We start from the raw sequence: 15,897 nt of genomic DNA on the forward strand, positions 1-15,897 counted from the left end.
GCCCAAGGTGTGGGCATCCAGGGGGTGGAAAGGATTGGTACCTATAAGATTGGTAGGAATGTTAGGTAAAGGACCAAAGCCCGGTGGGATTGAAGTAACAGGGGTGTAAAACCCAATGACACGCTTGTTGTAGGCATGGCCAATGGTATTGGGAGGTGCATTTGGGACATAGATCTCAATGGCTTGAAGATATCAACCATTGGGTTCAGTGAGGGTGTCGGCCCACGTAGTCCCTCCTATCGTTGCCATGTCTGATTGCCTAATTGCTTCTTATGAGCAAGCACACTGTTTTTTTTTCTTTTTATATTTTCTCACAGCCCGTTACCGCCTCAGGAAGCCTGGCGTACTCTTCGTTGGGTCAAACGAGTGTCCGTTTGCCCTAATTAGCTTAGATGCTACACGCACGTGAATGACCTTAGGAATATTTTTCTGTAAAAAGTGCATGCTAGTAACTTCCCAGATGGAAGAGGAGGTCCTAAAACCTATTTTCCATCACTGTCTCAAGATGATTTTTTGGGAAAATTTTTTTCCCTGTTTCGCAGCATGTTTTTGAGGGTGTTCCCACAAAGGAATTTGGAAAAACTTTGTATGAGAGAGTCGTAGTATTTTTGCAGTACTACAACTTTGTCTCCCTGAGTTATTCGTGATTTTGTTGTTTTTAGACCCTCAACAAGTAGCCCGAATACGGTTCGAAGTTGTTTTCGTTTCACGATGTTTTTTTTTACGATTTTTAGTGCTTTTCGAGTTGTTTTGACGGTCGAACCAAATTTGAAGAGCTCAATGTCGGCTTTTTGATGAGCACAAGAGCGCCTTCATCGGATTCACGGTTTAGGTTTTTTCTGTGCGAGTGCTAACTTCTTATTTTGTGCCTTGCACGCGGAGCGGAAAAGCTTTTGGGTTTCAGGTTGGGGATCAACATGTTTCTATAGTTTGGGGGTGGTCGTGTGGACCAAGAGGGAGGCCTCAAACTTGGCTGAAGTACTCATGTACTTCAACTGACCCCCTACATATTTGAGCTAGTGTGTGTCTTAGTCACAGGGAAGACATAGGTCTCTAGTCCGAGAAACCCATTGGGTTTGCAAGTTCTATGCAAGTGTTTTTCCCATTGCAGCTCCTCATTATTAGCCTTTTTAGGCTCATGGTTGGCGACTTCGAGCAAGTATGCTATGCTGAGCATGTAGAGAGCTGTAATCTCTTGCCCATCAGCTCGCGAACCGGGTTCCTGTGCGCCTCGAAAGTATGTCCAAGGTAGCAAGGATATGCATCCAATTCTCATATATATATATATATATATATATATATATATATATATATATATATATATATATATATATATATATATATAAACGAGTGGTGAATATGAGCAATTTTTCCTTGTAAAAGATATTATGAAAATTTTGGAGTAACCTTTAAATTAGTATACTATAAGAATTAATTTTGGGGTCACCCCTTCAAACTCAAGGGATGGCGCATTTTTAAAGTCTTCGGCATTTCAAATTATACAATTATTATGCACAAGGACGTGATTTAGAAACGGAGTACTTTAAGTATATGAGACACTTTGGAGAGGTGTTATGCACATATTGACATGGGGAATTTAAGTACTTAGAGGTTTTATGATGGGCACTTTAGCTCAAAGATGGAGTGAGCCCTTTCCAACCAAGGAATGGCCCAACGTTTAGTCTCATAGCTTAGCTTTTGATGGGTGGGGAAAAGGCAGCCCCTTAAAATCACACTATGCTTCACATGGGACAAAGTTAGGCCTTTGATATATATCAAGGTTTAAGGTAGGGGAAAAACAATGGATTCTTTCAGTAAGGTGATTTTACTTTGCGTGCATGGCCCAATGCTAGGGGTTGAAGGGCCATGGCCCATGAGTTGGGCAATGGCAATGGTGGACAGAGAAGAAAAGACAAAGCACATACTTTTTAGATGCATTTATTAATAGAGAGAGTGCTGCTGCCCACTCGTTTTTGCTCATCAGCCTGTGTGTGTGTGTGTGTGTGTGTGTGTGAGAGAGAGAGAGAGAGAGAGAGAGAGAGAGATTGGCCAGCTCGAGGAAATAACATAGGACCCCAGGTGATCAGTTACTATCTCTAGACTCTAGAGGGACTAGATTCTAGAGGTGATTTTGAATTTTAAGGGGTTGCAAAACAAATTCAAATATTATAGAATTTCAATTTCGGGTAGGGGAAAAAAATTCTCATCCACAGAGAGAGAGAGAGAGAGAAAAGTAGGCAAGCATTGAACTGATTGGTGGCTCCTGAGCATTACATGATTATGTTTGTGATTCGTCTATACATAAAATCCAAGCAAATTAGTATAAATTTCAATTTTGATGCTAGAAAACATGCTCATCATCCCCATCATCCCCCCTGTAAACGCAAGCATTGCCATAACCTAATTGTCGGCTCCTCAGCAATAATGATTATGTTTGTAATTTGCCATATACATAAAATCATAAGTTCTAAATTTCTAATGGTGTTGGCTTTAATCAATCCAGCTACCATATACACAGAATCATAAGGTTCAGAATCATAACTTGGAATGCATTAGCATGATTTATTAAGGTGGCACATTTGCAAGATAAATTAACAAATTTGCATTAATAATTCACTCCAAATGTCAGAAAATGCTTGCTTGATGAACTGATGAACCTCCATGGAATTGAGCCGCAGGTAGCAATACAGAAGGTCCTCCATGTCCATGGATTTCTTCGAATCCTTTGCCATGATCATTTGCAACATGCTTTCTCGGAAATCTTGGTAAGGGTTGCAAGACTGTTTCTCAACAGCAATGCTCTCTCTTAGCACATTGTAGATTTCATCATCATCATCTTGCCTGCAACAATGCATATCATCTCCCTTTCCCTTGATGTTTCTTGAGATTGCATGCAAATTAGCATCACTTTGATTGCTTTCTCTTGATATTAATCCACGCAAATCATCTTCATTATGGTTGCTTTTCCTGCTTGGAAAGCAGCAATCGGAAGAAGGAGGAGATGGAGACGATGGCACTGCGTTGAACACAAGGCAGAAATTCTCTGCAAGAGCATCTAATTTGTCTGCGTTGCTACATTTGATGCTGCAGGTTACTGTTTCTTTCCCGGAAATCTCTGCACAGTCGCTGCCGTAGCTAGACATGGAAGAGAAATCACGATCCCACATGTCTGACCCCCTCTCCATCCTGTCGCTGAGCGAAGAAAATGCATGCTTTTTGCTGCTGCTGCAGCAGACGGAATCTTCGTCGGAGACAAACGCTTCTGCCGGAGACAGCCCATCTCTGAGGCACGAAAGGACGTAGAGGGCATCGATGCTTTGCGAGACGCGACAGGAGTTGACGAAATTCTGCTCCGGCGAAGTTGCGCTGCCGTCCGTCCTTCGGAAAGTCTTCGCCCTCGCATTGGCTCGCTGCAGGCTAAGCGTTCTCGCCAGAACAGCCATTATAGCCATGCTAAATCACTGTATTAAACTATGATCCAGACACTAGTGATTGTGTTCAACCTCCTGCTTAAACATGCAGCCATTAGGTTTCCACATGCAATTGCATCAAAAACATCATTCATAAACCAGCAAAATCATGGTACTTACTACGATTGCGGCAACCTAATCAAGTGGCTGAGCTCTAATTTTGGACACTAATCGCAGAGATAAATCTGAGAGCTGGCCAGAATTGAAATGGGTTTGTCACAGGAAAAGCAGGGCTGGGAACATGGGGTCTACGATGGAGAAGATGCCATGGAGCCTGGAGGGAAGATAAGGCCGTGAGGGAGGGTGATGATGAACGAATTACAGACGAGAAAGTGTCTCGACGTCCTTAAATGCAAAGTCATACAATCAGGCCTCCCTGCCGCCACAGCCATACTGTCCCAATGCCCCATACTAACTAGTACATACTTTGCCCATGCAAACCTAGTGTAGATTTCCAATACATGCCTCCCCCCCCCTCTCTCTCTCTCTCTCTCTCTCTCTCTCTCTCTCTGCACAAATACACACGGAGTGAATAGTGAAAATCCAAGAGAGAGAACCTAGCTCTCAAACCTAATGAGTGGCCCAAGGTAGCTTTAGTAGTAGTAGACTAGGTCCTTCATGGATTGGTGAGGGCAGGGCAACACCAACCATCTTGCAAGATTCAAATAGTGTTAGCTCCATAGATCAACAGGTAGTCTCTAAGAATCTAAAGAGAATACTACTCTCCAGATCGCATAGGAACTTAGTTTAGCATACTTCACGTAGGAATTCATGGAGCTATAGAAAGTTAAGGAGACAAGAAATGCAAGAGCTCAAGATTTCACACTTGATGGCCTTGAAATCCCAAGTGATATCGGTGTATCTGCCTCTAATGAGCCTATATGTCTCTCAGCTTTGTTTCATTAATTTCCTATTTTTTATTATGATGTGTGTATGCTCTGCCCATCCATCAGTCATCAATGGGGGGGGGGTGTGTATGCGTTTTTTTTTTGGGGGCCGAGGGTGGGGGGCATGCTTGGTGTGAGAGCTTTGTTCGATGCTATTTTATAACTGTGTAGTACTGCATACCAACATTGTCTTCGAACACTACATAAAATAGTTAGGTAGCATAGGATGAAACTGCCATGTAATGTATAACAATTAGATAACATGTCCTATCATGTATTGACCCTACGAGGGACAAAGCTCTTACTTATAACTATGAAGCAATCACCTATAATCCCATCCCATGCATGGCCTCTGATCTAATGAGCTAGGCTTTGGCACCACTTTTCTCAACATAACTCTCATTTTCAAAGATGTTGATAGTGCTGGGTGAAGCTAACATTTTTTGGGGCTATTTATGTATGAGGAGCCACCATATCAATGTGGGATGGCATGCCATATATAGTGCCATGACTTGCCTTCCTACTCTCTAGTCCAACGCACTAAATACCCACTAAAAAAGTGAATGCATCCTAAATAACAACCACACACAGCCTAAATCCTAGAAACATACACTGAAAAGACATCTTTTTGTATGAAATAATTTACAATGTTTTATTTACACACACCCACACAGACACACAAATAGAAAAGAACAAACTACTACAACCCAACAGATCATCAAGACACAACTTCACCATTCTAAATTGAATAAAGAAATTTAATGTCAAAATAGTTTTGTGTAAGTTGTTTCCAATAGTTTAATGAAAAAGAACCGATATTTTCAACACTTTCACGTTTCAGTCAATCTGAAATCAGCATCACTGCATTCAACATTTGGCTAATCTTCACTTCACTCCACTCTTCACTCTCTCTCTTTCACACTTCAAAACTCTTTCTTTCTTTCTTCTCTCTACTCATTATTCTCGTGAACTCTCTTTTTCTTTCTCTTCTTTCTTTCTCTTTCTCTTCCTTCTTTCTCTTCTTTCTTTACCTCCTCCTCCTCCTCCTCCTCCTCGTGTTCTTCACGCCAGCCAGAAAGAAGAAAAACGTTTTTTTTTCTCTCTTCTATTCTCTCAAGAGGGTGCCAACGGGTGCTAAAACTACCCACCCCTTCAATTTTTTATTTTTGAATTTTTTCATTTATACCCACATTAAGGTCTACAAATTTGTACCCACATAACTATACTAACCCTCGTTCTCTCCCCTCAATCTCTCTCTTCTCTCTATCCCATTTACATACAACCTCCTCTGCCTACAAAATAATATTAATCGTCACCATTCCCATGCAATGTGCTTACACCAATGGACAACATCGACAATCATGATGCATGCAAATACCATGACATTCCACACACATATGCTTTCAAATACCATGAAAATGCACCTAAAATAACCACAATTGACCCTATTTAAACCCTAAAAATTGCTAAAAATGGCTTCGATCCAGGGGTCATCATTCCCCCCCACATTGAAATGTGAGCGTTCTCCATTTTAAACTGAATAAAGAAATTTAATGTTAAAATGATTTTGTATAAATTGTTTCCAAGAATTTAATGAAAAAGAACCGATATTTCCAACACTTCCACGTTTCAGTCAATCTGCAACAACATCATATTCTCGTGAACTCTCTTCTTCTTCCTCTTTCTTTCTCTTCTTCTTTCTTTCTCTTCTCTTCCTCTTTCTTTCTCTTCTCTTCTTTTCTTTCTTTTTCTCACTTCCTCCTCCTCCTCCTCCTCCTCCTCCTCCTCGTGCGAAGAATGAGCACTTACAAGACTTTCATGGGTATAAGGTATCACCATTAAAGGGTCTATTTCCTCTTCATCATTGATAGGCTCCTCAATTTGGACCATAAAAGCATCCCTCACTACCTCAATCATCTTGAAATCAGTCCAATCATTGAACTCTCCTCCATCACCTCCTATTGTTTCATTGTATTGTGCTTTCAAGAACTCTCTGGAAAATGACTTATTTTTCCTTCTACTCATCTTTTGCAACGACGAGCCATCCTCACTCTTGTTATCTTTTTGCTTATATCTCTCACATTCTCTGAGCAACTTTTGAGTATACCTCGCATTATATTTGAGTTCCTGTCGACAACGACCAATCTCACGATCTTTTTCTCGAAGTAAGGCTTCCCAAGAAGTTTCTTCTTCATGACGGCACTCTTCAAGTTGCAAGGTCAAATCTTGCAAATGTCTAATTTTTATCTCAGCTCGTCCCTTATCTTCCTCTAGCAGCTTCACCTTTCTTAATAATGCGTCCATCGACTCACTAGAAAAAACTCGTTCTAGCTCTAACTGCTCTTGCAATTTCTCAACAAGGGCATATAGCTCTTGGTGCCCTGCTTTATCCCCATCGTCTGCTCTCCTCTGCTTGATTGTGTCCATGCAGAAGCAATCCACTACACACTCCGCTGGTGATGACAACCAATCGGTAATGTCATTGTCAGAGTCATTCTCCGAAGAAAAATGCACTCGATATTCTCCCATACCGGCATCCAAAGCAAAGTTAGAGCACTCTCTCTTTTGCATTATAGGCTCATCCGTATCAACCATTTGCATTTGATACCCATTTTGAAGAAAACGAGCATACTTATCTTTATTTAATGCAAAGCGTTCTTGGACTACTTCCTCACCAACGGACGTATCACTTCCATATCCCGTCATTTCTTCGGTTGTAGAAGATGGTTTAGTGAACTCCCTCAAGAATTCTTTAGACACAACCCTCAATTGAACTCTATCCGTGTGTGGACCTATCGTTATTATCCCTTTATGCCACTTTTGAACACATCGAGCTTGTACTAACCAAGGTCGTCCTACTAAGATTGGAAACGCTGCACCATAGGAATGCGGTCGCACTACTAGATAGGTAACACAAAACTCCAATCCAGCTATTATAGTCTTTACTCCTTGAAGCAGACCTAAGGGTTTCACTCGACGTTGATCTGCTACTCGCAACATGATATTTGTGGGCTCTAAACCCTTTAGGCCCAACTCTTCCATTGTGTATTCAGTCATGAGATTCACCGCAGCTCCTCCATCTAGCTGTACCCCCATGACCTGATGATGTCCAATTTCTACAGTAATAGTCGGAGCCTCAGAATCCATAAACATATCAATTACTTGCACTCCTGTTTCCAAAGGTTCTTTAGGGGTCACTTCTTTTCTCACCCGCGAACGTCGACGTGCAAGTCGTTGATACATCTGCTTTCGACATATTGGAGAGATCTCCGCTAATGTAGGTAGACTAATAGACACCTCACACCGTTCCAATATATCCCATAAATCAAATTGAGGTTTTGGATCAACTTTAGCACCTATCCCGACCTTCTTAGCACGTGGTTCTTTTAATCTACCAGGGAAAGGTGTTACACCAGGTTGGAAGTGAGGGCCTTTTCCTACGCGTGCTATGGGAGGTTGATCAGACGATTGCTCATCCGTCTCACTGGCTCTTGACTCTCTGCAACTTCCTCTAAAGATGCCTCCTTAAGCATGCTTACTTTTCCTCCTTCTAATTGGGTTGATTTCGGCAAGCTTTCTGCAGTCCTTTGCACTTTCCCCTGGGATCTAGTGACAACTCCCACCATTGGATGATTATGAGAAAATGTCACCTTTCTAGATTTTCTGTCTGTCGATTCTTTCCTAGCACCTACTATAGGGACTACTTCCACTAAATTTGCTGAAGTACTTGGACCCTCATCTACAATTTGCTTCCTTTTGTCCCCTATTAATTTTGCATTACTTTTAGGGTAATCTTTCTCCTCGTGGCCCTCCTCACTGCATTGCTTGCGTAAAGGAACATAATCTTGGTGTGCCCTTGCATTCGGGCAATATGTAGCAATGTGGCCTTCTTGGTGGCAGTTCCAACAAATCACTGTTCCTTGGGTAATTGTATTAGGACTTCCATATCCTTGATAACCCCGACCAAAATATGGCCGATATGGTGACCCTGGCCTTTGTCCCCTCATTCCACCTTGCCCTCGCCCTCGTGGAAATGGAGGTCGGGCTTGTGCGAGTAATCCTTGCTGCAATTGTTGCTTATAGGGCTCTGGGATTCCTCTTTGCATGAAAGGTCGAGGTGGAGGTCCAATTTCATAAGTAATATTATTCTTATCCATGCAATTAAAATTAGTGTTCATCCCCTGCGCTTGCCTTCTCTCATGTGCTTGCTTAATGAAGCATTTTTCCTCTGTATGATTGTTTTTCAAGCATTAAGTACAAAACAAGATTCGTGGTTGATCAAGTACGACTCGAGATACAGTAGGACACTCTGTAGCCATGTGTCCATAGCCATGACATTTTCCACACCATATATTCGATCGGGGTGGAGTTTGCACACTGGCTTGCATAGTAGGCAGCTGTGGCTCTATAGCCATAACGTCCCTTACTGGAGCTCGCACGGCACTTAAGATGTCCTCTTTAAATTTTCCCAACACACTTGTCACAATGTCCCCCACCCTTGCCTCGCTCACTAAAGGTGGTGGTGGTGTTCTGGTCTGAAGCATGTATGCCGGTGCAGTCATATATGGGTTTGGAGGCATGTATGATGCTGGATTTGTATTAACAACCACTTGTGGTTGTGAGGGACCGACAATTGTTGAGACCTCCTGGGGTCTCATAGAGCTAACCATAGGTGATGTCCCCATAGGGCCATAAAGTAATTCCCTCCGTCGTTGCTGTCCTAGCTGTACCTCTTCCCAGTTTCTAGCTTCTTGTTTGGCCGCGTTCAAATCAATAGGCCGACGAAGCCCAACATACTTCTGAGCCTCTGGATCCCTTAGACCATCAATCAAATGACACTTTTGTGTGTCATCATTAGGGGCTGCTACTCCCATCTTCCTCACAATGGTCTCCATGCGTTGTATGTAATGGTCAATGCTCTCGTTCACTCCTTGCAACAAGTAGTCTAATTGCTGGGCTAATCTATCTTGAAAACCTTGCCTTCTAAATTTGGCCAAAAAAGATGTTGATAGATTTTGGTACGTGGCCTTGGAGGCTGCATCCAAGTTGCCATACCAACTTGCTGCTTTGTCTTTAAAAGTTGCCGGAAAGATATGCAGCTTTTGATCTTGATCAATTATCTCATTAGCAACACATGTCACCTCAAACTTTTGTAAATGCACATCAGGATCCTCGTCCCATAGTCCCGCAAATTGCACAAAGTCGGCTAACCGGATTGTTGCTCTTTGTGCTGGAACAGCCATTTGGAAAAATGGTAATACCTCAAAAGTTGGATCGTCCCCGAAATTTAAAGCTCTAGGTCTTACCCTAGGTCACGGATAGCTTCTAAGTCCTCTAGGCACACTACCGCTAGTGCCTGCAATAGTCTCTCTTTCTTCTCTTGTTGGACTATCAACTTGTACAGGTCGATTGCTGACTCCTAAATCCCTTATTGTTTGGTCATCACACGAAAGATCTTCCCCGCTTAGACTAGAAGGAACGCTAACCTGAAATTTACCGCTATCCAAGGATCTTCCTTGTGTCACGTTCGGTTCTTGCTCTCTCAACAATAGGTTCACTAACTCTAATTGTGCAGCGAGACGGATTTCAGCTCGTTGAGCCCTCCTTTTTCTCCTTTCTTCCCTTGCTTGTCTTGGGTCAATTGTTCGACCCTGAGTAGACTCACTCATGCACTTCTTACTTCCTGAGGTTCTTCGTGATTCTCTGGATTATCTAGCTTGATGGATCTTAAAATTGCCTTGATAAACCACTTCCACCAGATTGGTGCATGGAACAAACCAAAGGGCTCTATGGATCTAAGATAATCCTTGCAGTATGTGGCCTTGATCTTACGTATCACATCACTGGGAAACCGTGGGTAATATTCTTGAATGAATATGTCCTCCCACTCTTGTCGTTCTTCTTCGTACGGAACCCAGTTAGCAAAACTCTCCAAAAAATCACATGTGTTTACCAATGCCCCTCTCTCATTTGACTCCTCGCGGCCACCCCTAAGTCCTTCTGATCCTAGGAGTCGTGCCGTTTTTTTTTTCTTTTTTTTTTTTGGAACTCCTAAACCCTGGTTCTCACACGCAAAATATATGCGCCGAGATATCCCGTAGCTACTAACTAGCTAGTGATCTCCTGGCGAACGCACCAAAAATGACTTGCCTTCCTACTCTCTAGTCCAATGCACTAAATACCCACTAAAACAGTGAATGCGTCCTAAATAACAACCACACACAGCCTAAATCCTAGAAACATACACTGAAAAGACATCTTTTTGTATGAAATAATTTACAATGTTTTATTTACACACACCCACACAGACACACAAATAGAAAAGAACAAACTACTACAACCCAACAGATCATCAAGACACAACTTCACCATTCTAAATTGAATAAAGAAATTTAATGTCAAAATAGTTTTGTGTAAGTTGTTTCCAATAGTTTAATGAAAAAGAACCGATATTTTCAACACTTTCACGTTTCAGTCAATCTGAAATCAGCATCACTGCATTCAACATTTGGCTAATCTTCACTTCACTCCACTCTTCACTCTCTCTCTTTCACACTTCAAAACTCTTTCTTTCTTTCTTCTCTCTACTCATTATTCTCGTGAACTCTCTTTTTCTTTCTCTTCTTTCTTTCTCTTTCTCTTCCTTCTTTCTCTTCTTTCTTTACCTCCTCCTCCTCCTCCTCCTCCTCCTCCTCGTGTTCTTCACGCCAGCCAGAAAGAAGAAAAACGTTTTTTTCTCTCTCTTCTATTCTCTCAAGAGGGTGCCAACGGGTGCTAAAACTACCCACCCCTTCAATTTTTTATTTTTGAATTTTTTCATTTATACCCACATTAAGGTCTACAAATTTGTACCCACATAACTATACTAACCCTCGTTCTCTCCCCTCAATCTCTCTCTTCTCTCTATCCCATTTACATACAACCTCCTCTGCCTACAAAATAATATTAATCGTCACCATTCCCATGCAATGTGCTTACACCAATGGACAACATCGACAATCATGATGCATGCAAATACCATGACATTCCACACACATATGCTTTCAAATACCATGAAAATGCACCTAAAATAACCACAATTGACCCTATTTAAACCCTAAAAATTGCTAAAAATGGCTTCGATCCAGGGGTCATCATGCCATCATGCCCCCATTAGTGTCGTAATACCTATGTAAAGTAGGGTTTTAACCCACCTTTGTGTCCTTTCCTGCAACAAAATTGTTTCTTCATGAGAGCAGTTTGATGGTTTGAGGGATCTACTCTTGTTTGAAACAAGAGTGGCCACCAATCTTTAGAAGAGGGAAGGTCAAAAACTAATGAATTATGAGTAAATTCACAGTTTTTGGCTCTTGGGAGAAGCATGGTAACAGTGCAAAAAACAGTATTAAGCTTCAACAAAGGGGGAGGCAAGTTTCACATACCCACACCCATACCAACTTCACCTTTCTAGTTCTAGGGACTATTACACATGTATCTACTTTGTGTGAGTACATATGATGAGCTTTAAATAGTTACTTCTCATTTCTCTGCCTTTTTTTCATCACCCTCTCAATTGATAGAATAGTTTCACAATGCTTTCTTTGTGAGGGATGACAGTCAAGAATAAGACACTTGACCAAAAGGAACAAAAAACACATGTCTTGATGCGATGGATTCCTTTCAATGAAAAGTAGAGAAAAGAAGAAGGCCTTTCAAGGGATTAAAGAACAAGAGGAAAGGGACTTCCAAGAGAAACATTTAAACACTAGTCTTTTTAGAGATTTTGCCGATCCCCACTCTGTCTTTCTTACAAAAAAGCCCTAGTTTCTCTTCACATATATGCATATGAAGCTTCAAGAAACATCCAAGAGGAAAGGGACTTCCAAGAGAAACATTTAAACACTAGTCTTTTTAGAGATTTTGCCGATCCCCACTCTGTCTTTCTTACAAAAAAGCCCTAGTTTCTCTTCACATATATGCATATGAAGCTTCAAGCTTCAAGAAACATCCAAGTAACTCTTAAAGTCTTGTAAACCTCCATTAATCTAAGGGACTCTTGGGTTCCAGTGAAGCATCAATCCACACTACAAGCACTAATCCCTTTATTGATGGTTTTTTTCCAAGAAAGATATATATTTTCTCTATATTTTTTTTGTTCGTAGCTCCTGTTGTCAATATAAACATCGATATTTGTGTCGATATGTGCATTGATATTTGTGTCGATATGTGCATCGATATTTGTGTCGATATGTGCATCGATAAAAGTGTCGAAATAAATGGCGATATGTGCGTATTGATAAAAGCGACGGTAAAAATATTTTTGTATCTATTTTTTGAGAAAAAATCACTAACTTGATTTTCATAAACTTCATGATTGTTCATCTTCCACAAGATCCATTGCTTCTAAGAGATCAATTTCTAATGTGCTATCTCTATATCCCCTACATCTTGCCAGCATATAATTAAAAGGTAATTCATTGGCATCCACGAAAGGATCTCTTGATGGAAGTTTCATCAATTTGATGGAAGTTTCATCAATTGTCATCATGGTGTTTAGCATCATGATTTTGGATGTCATCAATTTCTTTATTATGATCATAGTTTGATCTCTAATAATCTATAAATCTTGGGTTTCATGATCTAATAATTCAAGGTAATATGATCTACTTCTTCCCTTGGAGATTATGTAGTAATAGTTTTCTCCTCTAAGTCTCTATCTTTAAAATTTTGTTTGCTACGAGGAGCAACTTGGATTACGTACCACCATTTCAAATTTGAAGGGAATGGTTGAAAAACCACGTGTTATTCTTTCACTAAGTGTTATTCTCTCGCTAAGTACATGTTACAAAAGATAAAGTGATAACATGTAAGCTTTAGAGAAAATATTACCAGCTCCCATGGTTGTGGTAGTACATATGTATCTCGAAGATCTATCTGTAACTTAGTGGAGTCAACTACAATAAATCCACAGTCAATTGTCTCTTCTCACGGTTGTGGTTGGACCATTGGTGATGACCACTTTAAACCATTGCATATCAAGAATGGACATGTCAAATTATTTAAACCCAACTCCAATTATGTCTTGTATGGTTCTATAATAATAATTAAGATTGGAGAGAATAGAATTTGCATCACCAGCACCAACTCGACTCTCTTGTTCAAAGTTAGCCATTACTCAATAGTCAAAACTTGTTCTTTTTTAATCTATTTGTTCCACATAAAAATGACGTCCATGCGACCATAGTGCTCCATATTTTTGATACTACATTACATATACAAAAAAAAACTTTTAAAGAGAGCGTTATTTCAATTGTACGTCGAGAAAAATAATTATTGAATATGGATATGTTCGTATGATTTAGATACATGCCAATCACATTCTCTTACAAATTCCATCTCTTGCTTCATTGATTCTTTCACCATCCCCTCTTGCTTTCCTTAGAGTTTGTTCCAGCCATCTAATCAGCATATTATTAGGGATTTGTGGCTCAAGAGGATATTTATGTGATGTATGAACTACATTTTCAGGGGTATTATGACACAGCTTGCCACTCCATGATAAGGACTCTCCTAGTCCACTCAATGACTGTGATTGTTGACTTGCATTCAATGCAACCACGTTTCCACGTACATCAACCCCAACAACATCTTTTTTAGCAGCATACCAGCTACTCATCTTATCAAATACAACATCACTGCTTACCGCCGTCAATTCACGTGTAGTAGGATTATAGCATCTATTTTCCTTTTGCTTAAGGGAATACCCAATAAACACACATTTTTCTACCTTTGGATCTAGCTTAGTACACAACTCATCTGGCACATGCACATATGCAATACATCCAAAAACTTTCAAGTGAGACAAATTAGGTTTCTTGCTAGTAAACTTCTCCTCTAGCATTACATCATGTATGGCTGGAGTAGGAGTCATGTTCATGATATAAACTATTGTAGACATAGCCTTAGCCCAATAGCTATGTGGCATATTCTTCTCTGCCATCAATGCTCGTGCTATCTCTACAATGTGCTTGTTTTTTCTCTCAGCAACTCCATTTTGCTGTGCAAAAAGTGTATCTACATGTAAATTGTCTCTGAATGCCATTCTTTTGCAAAGAAATCAAAGAGCTCATTGGAGAAGTATTCTCCCCCTCCATCTGACCTTAGGCACTTCACATGCTTTCCTGTCTATTTTTAGCCTTCACTTTGACCCCATACTTCTGAATGCACAACATCTAGTACATTCTTGCTCATATTTCTATCCTGTGGAAATACATGCTTTGTTTGTTTTCCAAATTAACATGCTTCACATACTTTCTGTATACCTTCAACCTTAAACTTAGGCAGCCCTGTCACAATTTCTTTATCTACATAGACTTCATTCTATAACAACTCTTGAACCATTTACAAACATTGCTGCACTCACTTCAGCCATATTTACATTCAATGTAAACATTCTGCCCACTTTATTGGTAGTTGGATTATGTTGCAGACTAGGAAGTGAAAAAAAACAAAGAATGAGTTCATCGACACTTACAAAGGTAGAGTTCAAGACTTCAAGCTCTCTGACACAAGTAGGAGCATTAAGGAAGTCTTTATACAACATGCCTACATGCACTTAGAACTGCGTCTGCAACATTTGCCTGATGGAATCCCACTCCATAGACCAAACTGTAAGTAAATGTTTTTACATTATGTTTATGTTTATGTTTATGTAATGTGTTTCATTTCTATACTTATGCTTCTCTTATATTCATCTGTATAGATATATATCCTTCAAACTTGGTTGACTGGCAGCCTATAGATAGTATTGTGAGAATCTTCGATGTTTTTTATGCATCTATTGGAGAGAAGCTATATAAAGAAACATCCAGCAGGTCTTTGGCAGAGAGAGGAGTTTTCTTTTATAATGAATTTTACATGGCACCTCATAGTGTTACAGGTTATGGATCTTTAAAAGCATTACCACTGCCTTCATTCAATAGTCCAGAATGGCCCATACCAACAGCAGAAACAAGTGAGTGCTTTAGATTAAAGATATACCAAGACGTGCAGAGGTGTATAAGACCAAATGTAGCAAATCGTCAGGTGAAAATTGTTGTCTTTATGCCATTGCATGTTTTTGTCAACTTCTTTTATGACAAGGAGGTCAAAAAAACATTGTCAATGTTTATCTATAAATCAAAGAAATGTTTGGATTTCTTAGGTCAAAATTGGGATATGAAATAATTAAATGGGGTTACCCGCAAAATCCATAGGAAATCTATTGTCTGTAAATATATGGTGGCTCCCAGAATTTTATTTTGGCCTTTCATTATATGAGATGGCATTATGTCAATGGAAAACTTGTAGCAATTGATTAGGACTTGGAGGATGACATTGAAAATCCATTGATGTTATTAGAGGTATGGTTTTTTGAACATCAGCTCTTGACAGTACTCAATATAAGGTCAAAAATCTCACTGCGTCAAGTGAGAACAGACTTGGCAAATGAGGATGACCTACAAGTGCCTGATGATTATGTGTTCAAGTACAACGACCATAAGGTATGTTATTCAATCTAA

General features: G+C 40.1%; 2 protein-coding genes across 2 annotated transcripts; both read right to left on the reverse strand.

The window, feature by feature from the left end:
• Positions 1-2,547: 2,547 nt before the first annotated feature.
• LOC147631495 (uncharacterized) lies at positions 2,548-3,760 on the reverse strand. The gene is made up of 2 exons (XM_086809110.1): positions 3,591-3,760; positions 2,548-3,506 (listed from the first exon to the last, which is right to left on the reverse strand). Exon 2 carries the CDS (start codon positions 3,450-3,452, stop codon positions 2,592-2,594), a length of 861 nt encoding a protein of 286 aa, XP_086665236.1. The 5' UTR covers positions 3,453-3,506; positions 3,591-3,760; the 3' UTR covers positions 2,548-2,591.
• Positions 3,761-5,187: 1,427 nt separating this feature from the next.
• LOC147631496 (uncharacterized) lies at positions 5,188-7,600 on the reverse strand. Its single transcript, XM_086809198.1, has 2 exons — positions 6,465-7,600; positions 5,188-5,203 (listed from the first exon to the last, which is right to left on the reverse strand). Exons 1-2 carry the CDS (start codon positions 7,598-7,600, stop codon positions 5,188-5,190), a joined length of 1,152 nt encoding a protein of 383 aa, XP_086665324.1.
• Between the last annotated feature and the right edge of the window lie 8,297 nt (positions 7,601-15,897).

This window comes from Cibotium barometz, chromosome 15, assembly GCF_041138505.1.
Source record: "Cibotium barometz isolate CiBa-2024 chromosome 15, ASM4113850v1, whole genome shotgun sequence".
Taxonomy (NCBI): domain Eukaryota; kingdom Viridiplantae; phylum Streptophyta; class Polypodiopsida; order Cyatheales; family Cibotiaceae; genus Cibotium; species Cibotium barometz.